Source organism: Chanos chanos, chromosome 8 (assembly GCF_902362185.1).
Source record: "Chanos chanos chromosome 8, fChaCha1.1, whole genome shotgun sequence".
Classification (NCBI taxonomy): Eukaryota; Metazoa; Chordata; class Actinopteri; order Gonorynchiformes; family Chanidae; genus Chanos; species Chanos chanos.
The window spans coordinates 12,737,865-12,747,603 of record NC_044502.1 but is presented as its reverse complement, the minus strand read 5'-3'; the positions used below and the strand labels follow the sequence as shown (position 1 = coordinate 12,747,603).

Here is a 9,739-nt window from a genome sequence, read left to right as displayed (position 1 = left end):
GAAGTTATTTTCTGTCCACTGAAGACGTTGATCTGATTATGCTGAACTGAAAGGATTCACACCAGTATTTCACATATCTACATATACTGTTATGCAATGCTTCTTAAGTCCTCTAAACACCCTCCAGTTCATATTTATAGTATACTGACAATGTTAAATCTCACCCAAAACTTCAAAGTCTCACAATCAGGGTAGCTGAATGGCAGCTGGTTTTGATTTAGTTTGCCTCTGCCCACACACTATCAGCAGTGTTCAACAAAAGTGAGCTCCTTCAGATAATACTGATCTTAAGCCATTTAGTCTTAAATACTGCAGTGGAGAATTAAAAAAAAAAAATCTTGCTGGTGGAGGTGACTTTGTAACAACCAGTAGTCACACTTCTATGTTTTAAATGGTACACGTAAACTGGACAACTTCAGGAAATTCTGAAAGTTTGATGTTAATCTTGCAGTGCCAAACAGAGCAGAAGAAAGTGTACATGTTCTGTAAAATCTTTGGCCATGAATTGTACTGTTCTCAAACCTAGAATGGGGCATTTTTCTAAACGTGGATCTGGGATCCTCTCTAACGTCACTGACGGACAAGGCTGTGACCAAAAATAGCACTTCAAGCACTTTGTTATGAAACCAACCAGACTCATGGATCCTTTGATCTGGGTTTGTGGCTCAAACAACTCAAATTTCATAACACGTTCATGTTTTAAATGTGTCATTAACATACGTTCGTGCTGGCATTTTAAAAGTAGTGGCTCTTATGAAACTTGACACACATGCATTTGCACACGTATTGATGGCTCGAGATGGGTCATGGGGTTGCTGACATGTTCCCTTGTTGTTGCCATGGTGTCAACAGTTTTGCGATGCAGTCTGCCTCGGGGCCTTGTCCAGTCACTCACAGATCGATCTTTACATTGTTTGAGTACACCGTACAACGGACCTGGCCTTCATTCACCAAAGCAATGTTCAAAGAGAGAGGACACCTCTTTCTTTCAGGAGTGAGACACATCCTTGGCGTCAGACTATTTTTGTTTCATGATTATGCTGCATTGCTGAGGACAGGAAACTGTTGATCCCACAAAAAGTAAGTCTCCTCACCGATTGAGTTTTGAATCATCAAGTTGTATAATTTATTGCATAAAATTTATGTGCCTTAAGGTGTGCCATGAGTAAGATTTGGTCTTTGTGCTTGTATGGAGATAATCACATTAGGAGGCAAATAAAAAATCTATTTCATAATAATATAATTTTGTTCAAGCTCGGCCATAATCTAAGAGTATTTATTCCAATGTTATTAAAGTCTGCAGTAAAGCTGACAAATCCTGAATTTATGTACTGGTAAATTCTGCATTCGCAAGCTTTAGGCTATGTGAGACTCAAGATGGGTGATTGGAATTTGTTGGGGAGCATCTTAGAAGAGGTCCATGTTCACTCCACCATCGTGGGGAAAATCTGGCTCACCATCCTGTTCATCTTCCGGATGCTGGTTCTCGGCGTCGCAGCCGAGGATGTCTGGGATGACGAACAGAGTGAGTTCGTGTGCAACACTGACCAACCGGGTTGCAAAAATGTGTGCTACGACAAAGCTTTCCCGATCTCCCTTATAAGGTACTGGGTCCTACAAATCATCTTTGTCTCCTCACCTTCCCTGGTCTACATGGGACATGCACTGTATCGACTGAGGGCGCTGGAAAAGGAGAGGCACAAGAAGAAAGCTCAACTTAAAGTGGAACTGGAGGGGACCGAAGGCCTTCTGGAGGAGCATAAAAGGATTGAGAGGGAATTACGGAAACTCGAGGAGCAAAAGAAAGTCAGGAAAGCTCCACTGAGGGGCTCCTTGCTACGCACATATGTTCTGCATATCTTAACCAGGTCAGTCGTGGAAGTTGGATTCATCATTGGACAATATGTCTTATATGGTATTGGACTGAGCCCTTTGTACAAGTGTGAGAGGTTGCCTTGCCCGAACAGCGTGGACTGCTTCGTGTCCCGGCCGACGGAGAAGACCATCTTTATGGTGTTCATGCTTGTCATAGCTGGAGTTTCCCTGTTCTTGAACATCCTTGAGATCTTTCACCTGGGCGTGAAAAAAATCAAACAGAGCATATACGGCCTGAACGGGGGAGACGACGACAGTATTTGCAGGTCTAAGAAGAACTCGATGGTCCAACAAGTTTGTGTTCTCACAAACTCGTCTCCACAGAAGCTAATACAACTGACACAACCTGCTTACGCTTTAGGGCCGGAAGGGCAAGTGGACGTCTTGCCGCAGTACATGCCTTCTAATGCTCCTCCACCCAGCCAGGTGGAGCAGAGCACTGACTTGGATAATGGCTCTGAGCAGAATCCCAGACAGCAACGTCTTCCCAGTCAACCGGAGGTCCGTGCCCTTCGACAACTTGGAGCGGCAGAACGGCGTCACACGCTGGACAATGGGCCACATTCCTGCAGCAGCGATGAGTCTAATGAACCAAAGACCTCTGGGCATCCTGTACATGCAGGACAACAGCCCAGAGCGTCACTGAGAGCCAGTAACATCGAAATACCAGCGGCTCTGCGAAACGCCTTGCGCAAGCAGAGTCGTGTCAGCATGTGTAAAGACTTGAGTGAGGACTTGAGCGATTCACCAGAGAGTGGACACTACCCGACTGCCAGGAAATCCAGCTTCATGTCCCGTGGGCTTTCTGAAAGCCCGGCCGACAGTTCGGCATCCAAGAGCCCATCCGAATCAGATGCCAATCGCATTGCCCAAGGCGAGAGTCCGGCTATGACACCTCCACCTGCTAGCGGGCGTAGAATGTCAGTGGTGAGTAGAGCCATTTAACTGTTTCTAAACGGATTTACATTTAGCTGTTTCCAAAATGATTTACATTATAACATTCGTGCCCTCAAGTGGTGTGTAAATGGGTGTAAATATCTTGTTCTTTCAGAGCATGATTCTGGAACTTTCTTCAATCATGAAAAAATGATTCTTGGAAGCAAACCAAAGAACACAAAGCGCCAAGCAATCCGCCAAGCGGACCTTGTCTGTAAGCATTACTTTGAAGACCTATGGCTTCATTTTTTCACCCTACGCAACAGATTTTACTCTGCTTGAACTCTGAGAGCTTTTCTGCAGTCAAACTGGCAAGCATAGTTGTACTCAGAGTTGTACCATAATGCTATTCCTCAAGTCTTACAAGAGAACCACATCCTGCAGCATCCTTTGGTCTTAAAATGTAATGTTCTTTTTCTGAAAGATTACTGAGATGGATCAGTGTAAGGGAACTTTGCACTTGAAAAATATTTTTAGAGCTCCGAGAGCAGACGCTGGATGTCTATCAAATGATATTTCTTTAAAAATGATACTCATTTTTAAGAAAGTGTGAATTTTGTAATGAGATTTCTATTCACGATAATCTGATTTGTATTTTTCTTTTTAATGAGTGAAAAAAAGTAAAGAGTGGTGAGTTTGATGGTGTTGTTATCAGTGAATGAAAACATGAAATCAGTTATGATTTTAAGGGCTAAAAAATGTTCATATGTGTCTCCTGGTCAGCTGAAATTTCTGAATAGCCTTTGTTTTTTGTATTTTGTTCTTAGGAGACAGTAGTTTTCTAAATCCTTATTAAAAAATGCCTTTTAATTTAGGCTACTTGCAATCAGCGCTGACCAATACATTTTCCTCCATGTATTTGAACAGTTTACAATAAAAGCACAATTTCCTTGTAAGAAATACCATACACTTACCTTCTTCTTCTTCTTCTTCTTCTTTTTTTTTTTTTTACAGATTGTAATAATTGGGTATCAAACTAACTCAATTCATCTTTGAGTGAGGAGTTATCTTTAGAGTATCATCTCAGAAAATCAACAGCTTCCCGTAGATTAATCTAATAACCACATGGAAATATCTACTCAAGAGCCAGACGTACTTAGAGCTGTCCACTTGTGATAGGATCACCAGAATCGGATCTTAATGCAAGGTGTAAACAGGGCCATAGTATAGGATCATATGCTCCATCTGATAATGCTTACAGAGGCGCCGTTTTGAACAACACTGCCATCCAGTGGCTAACTCTACATTTCAGAACAACACACATTTTTCTAATGATTTCTTTTACAATGATTTTCATTGTATACAATTAAACATCAACATTTCTCATGAGTTCACTCAATATCCACATACTTATATTTAATGGGGACTTTCTTCACATCTTACCCTCTGCTGTTACTCCTCTGAAAAAATGAATTAGTGTCACGGCTCTCTGCATGGTTCTGTGGGTTGTTGTCATCTGTCTTCTCTATGTCACTATTGACTAATTTCTCAGAGCTGACTGTGTTCGCCCTCATTAACATACATCATCAATATGAGCTAAGTTTAGACTGCCCTATATATGCCTGTGTAGGGCAGTGGGTCTGAACTGAGAATTGTAACATGAAAATACTAATTAATACTGACTGACCTTTTTCCATTTTCTAATAATGAGTCAATGACGCTGAAAGTGATGGCATTTATTTTTTTTGTTTGTTTGTTTGTTTGTTTTGTTTTTGTTTTTGGGCATGGTGACAGGGTCAATGAAATTATTTTCTTTATTTACCTCAAGGTTTATGACATTTCGTTCCTTAACCTATACAACACTGACAATCACATTTACCAGTGCAAATTACTGCATATCTTAAGGTGTGTACATGGTGTAATGCACTGACTACCAAGCAGAATTGACCAATAAGAGCTAAAACCAAAGGTCGATTCTGCGTTAGTTACACTGTCCAAATAAATTAACCACAAAACGTAATACATGATATGTTTCTTTATTTCATAAACAGAAATGGTGTCTAGACAAAAAATCTGTCATTTATATAACACTAGCAATGGAAATGCATGAAAATGAGTTTTGCACAATAATGTATTTACAATGGTTGTTAAGTCATTTAATTCATTAGGGTCATGTCGCATTTTTAGAAATGAAAAAAGGTAAAAACTCTTAGTACAGAATAAGCCAATAACAGCTATCTCAAATCGACAATATTAACACAAAACAGTCTTCTAGAAAAAAAAATGAGAGAAAGAGAGAGAGAGAGAGAAAGAGAGAGAAAAAAAACAACTTTCTGTGACTACAAGCTGAAGAGCTATTACATTAAAAATGATGCACCAAAAATCTACTAATACAATAATCCATATAATCTGTGTAAAAAGCATGTAGAAAAACACCTGATGCAGTTTTGCTGATACAGTCATTGAATATGAGAGGTATGGAGGATTTCACAGGTAGATAAGTGTGAGAGAGTCCGCTCTGCTGATTCAGGGGAGGGAGGGGGGGGCAAACAGCCCCTGCATACACGCACTTCACTTGAATGTGAACTATGGCCTCTGCATTTTTTCTAAGGCAAAAAATCGGAGGTGCACTTGTATTTCATTTTGTTTCTGAAACTTCCCCCGCTCGGGTGAAAAAAAAAAAAAAAAAAAAAGACAGCTTGAGGAAACGCATAGTTGATGTCAACAGGTTTTTTTTTTCTGTCTTTTGAACATACAAAAGAAAAAAAATAGAAAGAAGAAAAAAAAGAAACAAAACAATACTAAACCTATACCGTCCAATTCAACCTCACATTTTCTATGTACATGGCAAATTCAGTAAACACATTAAAATGTGACACCTTTTTGTAAACATTTTGCTTCACTTTTACTCCTCGAATGATAACCTCTGTATTCAATCAGGATACCAGTATTATTTGTCTTATAAAGTTGAGCAAATTGTGAAAAAGGCAAGTTGTATTTGTCTGTGAAAAGAGCAACCTTTGGAGAGCCAGTGTTCATGTTTCAGAGAAGCAGCACAAAAACAAAACAAAAAAACAAACAGATTTCAAACCAACATTATAACATTTAACATGAGCATACAGGAACAGAAAGAAGGAAACAAAACAAAGCAAAACAAACAAACAAAAAAAAGTGTTTTGCAAAAAACATTTTTCATAAAAGTCTCTAATTTAGTCATTTAAAAAAAAAAAGAAAAAGAAAAGAACTATATTCAAATTTTCAGTTTTATTATTCAAATTTGCGAGTCTGCAGCCCTTTTTTTTAGATTTCATATACCTTGTGCAAGTCTAAATGTTTTTATCAAATTTTTTTTTTCTTTCCTTAATAATGCCTACCCTTGCCACAATACAACTTTTGGGTTGCAAAACCTATAGATTTCCAGAAATCTAAAGATAAACATTTCAAAAATGAAAACAAAAACAAAAACAAAAAGGAAAAGATCACTGGCTACTAAAAACAAAATAAAAAAACACAACACAACAACAACAACAAACACAGTTTGTACAACAAAATAGACATGGAGAAATTAAAGAAGAAAGAAAAACAAATGTTGGCACCCTGAGACAAGATACAAGAGCAACTGTGAATATGATACACGCGCATATATATATATATATATATATATATATATATATATAAGAAACCTTGGGATATAAACCAAATGTATTGACATGTAAATGAGAGACGATGAGAGAAAGTAAGCTTATTTGACCTTTGATGATCAGGTGACCGGGGCAGACGGCCCTGGGTCACCGTGGAGGCAGAACAGGTGTGGCAAAGGTTAAGGCCAAATTCAAATTCAGAGGTGTAAGACTCTTCCATGCTTTCCCCAACCACTTCTGCTTGAAGAAATACGGTTTTCTTTCACCATTTTTAACCAAGTTGCCCAATTGTATATTCAACAGATGTACATTATTCATTATGTTTGACCTATCGTTCTGTCGGCATACAGTATTGATGGGTAGATCCTGTGACATTTGAATAAAAAGGTCAGTTAAACCTTGTTGTTTGTTACATTTGAGCGTCCCTCCGATAAGGATTTATCAAGTAGAAGTAGAGAAGGGAAAAGTAGGAGAACTTTCATTTTTCTCTGAAATGGAATTGGGGCCTAAAAACAGAGGCAAAGCGCAGAGGTCAGCACTGTATCATCAACAGACCAGGTCACAGTCAGGAGTGCTTTCAGCCCTCCCCTCTCCAGTATCAGCCAATGTCTGCATCCCAAAATCACTGTCTAACCAATCCGATGGCGGCTCTTAAGGCCTAGCAAAACCATAGAGAGGAATTAGCCTTAATTATCACATACAATCCAGAAGTATGCTACGCACTCATTGCTATCCAAAGAACAATAACAACAACAGTTATAAAAGCAATTTTTAAGGAGATTTAAAGACAGATACCGTTTGGATATCTGTTATTATAGCTTTGATGCAGGACAGACTTTTAGAAATGTATTAAAGTTCAGGTAGACATAGCAAAGTGTACGACAGTGTGCTTGTCTGGTGGAATTCCATGCTTTCCACATTTACTTATTCATTTATACAACTAGTATGAAAAAAAAACATTATTTATAGGGATGATTTGCATATGTGTGTACAAATGTCCACTTGGACCCATCAATCTTTAGTTCCTGTTTTGTACCTGATTATAGTTTTGAAATGGCAAATACTGTTTTGCTTCAGTGACAGTAAAAGAAACATCAAGAGAAGGAAGAAGGGCAAAAAGAATCACACTGAAAACAACAATACAACTAGCGATCACAACACCTCTAGATTCTAGTTCTCTAAAACACTGTCTAACAAAATTCTGAATATATGTGTGTGTATCTGTGTGTGTGTGTGTGTGTGTGTGTTTTTGTACGTGTGTGTGAGAGACTGTTTGCAGTTAAGGAAGGGATATGGTCCAGGACCTCTAGAAGACTTCAAAACAGGCTGAGAGTGACATTCACAAACACACACACACACACACGCACACGCACACACACAAACATATACTGACGCACCCACACACACTGAAAAGCTAGAGTAGCTTTGTGGCTACAAGTTCAAACAGGATTTTATCTGTAGAGAAAATCTCATTTGAAGGTCTCAATCAAAGCTAGGTTAAAGAGGGGGGCAAGAACACTACCTCAGTGAAATCTGTACTATGCTATTCAGCAATAAACACCAGCTCCACTGCAAGCATCATTAACCTCTTCAATAAAGCATATTTCCCTGAATAAATGAGCTTGTAATTTTTCAGTCGATATCTTTAACCACCAGTTATGATATTAAACACTGGAATCTGAAAATGGCCTTAAATCATCAAAAGAAGACAGAATTTGACAGAACGACATCATTTAGCTGAGGGCTACACCTAGAGGTAAACATGATCTAGACAAACTATATAAAATATACAGGCAGCATGCAATCCCTCAAAGGATATATGTCTTCAACAAATATACAACTGGGGCAAAATATTATTACTATTATTTTTTTTAAAAGATTGTTACACTCCATCCATTTCTGACTAGAGTTCAAATGGATATTCATCAAAGCTCTGAATTAGCTTATTAGACTCTTAGAGAATAAATATATGATACTGAGTACTCCCTAATATTGCAATGTCAAAATTCTTTTACTTCTGGGTTTTTTTTTTTTGTTTCGATTTTGGTTGATAAAAACATCGTCTTCCTGAATAAGAATATGTTCTTTAGGAGTCAATAGCGTATCTTGAAAAACATACTTGATAATCTATGTGGAGTCACACACTTTTAAGCGTGGGGGTGGGGTAAGTGCTTAAGGTATAGACTTTTTGGGGGGGGCGAAACGTTTAAGTGCCGAGGTTTCAGGATCTCGCGGACTGAAAATGAACTGTACCATTTAAGAAGTGCTAAATGGTTATGAGTGCACAGCGTTGAGAGAGAGAGAGAGAGAGAGAGAGAGAGAGAGAGAAAGAAAGTGCCAGACTTGAAAACAGGGCTGCGTGGTAGATATATCCTTTTTAGGGAGCTCAAAAAAATTCTTTTCCTGTTTGTGAAAACCACAGACGTCAGTTCACCGCCTGCCCCTCGGTTTTAAAAAAGATATTACAAATTGATTCTCGACAACATGGAAACGTAACACTGAAACAGTTCTTAAAAAAACAAAACAAAACAAAACAAAAAAAGGGTGTGCGAGTGAGAACCTCCCCACACACGGAGCATTTTTAAATACCGATAAGAAAAAAAGTTTATCTCATAAAACACAATTAGCTGGGACTCTTTTCACATTTAAAGAGGTGTCAACGACTTGAGCAATAAGCTCATTGCAAACTTCACACTGTCTCAACCATAAACATCCTAATTACATGCAAAAGGGCCTCGAAACATTATGTTTCTGTGTTAGGGAGTGTGTATGTGCGTGTGTGTGCGTGTGCATGTGTCTGTTTGTTTCTGTGTGTGTGTGTGCGTGTGTGGGGTACATGTTTGTGTGCGTGTGTCTGGTGTGTCTGTGACAAGCTGGTTTCCTGAGTTTAAGAACACCCACTTTATATGGGGAATTTAGTTCAGACAGGAAACAGCAAAACAAATATCTTCCCTTCTCAAAAAGGTGCTTCGTGTGACCCCAGAGGAAAAAAAAAAAAGAAAAAAAAGAAAAGAAAGCAACGTCTACACACCTCTACCTGTACAATAATAACCGTGACAGTTACCATGCTCCATACTATATACAATACACTTTCTGCCTGTCAAGCACTTTTGCATTACCATTAAATAACATCCAAATACAATGGTATTGCTGATGTGAAGGGACATAGCACTTAAAACTACTTGTCAACATTTTTTTTTCTTTTTTCTTTTCTTTTTTTGTCTTTCTTACTTTCTGTCGTTCATTTCAGTGCTGTAGAAGGCAAAGGAGGAATGTTTTTAGATACAACCGTCTGTACAAATTAAGTTTTGCAGCACAGAGACACTACAAATGCAGTATGCAGAAGA

General features: G+C 38.5%; 1 protein-coding gene across 1 annotated transcript; it reads left to right on the top strand.

The window, feature by feature from the left end:
• The first annotated feature begins 1,377 nt into the window (after window positions 1–1,377).
• On the top strand, window positions 1,378–2,965 carry gja10b (gap junction protein alpha 10 b). Its single transcript, XM_030781255.1, has 2 exons — window positions 1,378–2,802; window positions 2,927–2,965. The coding sequence occupies exons 1-2, from the start codon at window positions 1,378–1,380 to the stop codon at window positions 2,963–2,965; spliced, it is 1,464 nt and encodes a 487-aa protein (XP_030637115.1).
• The last annotated feature ends 6,774 nt before the right edge of the window (window positions 2,966–9,739 follow it).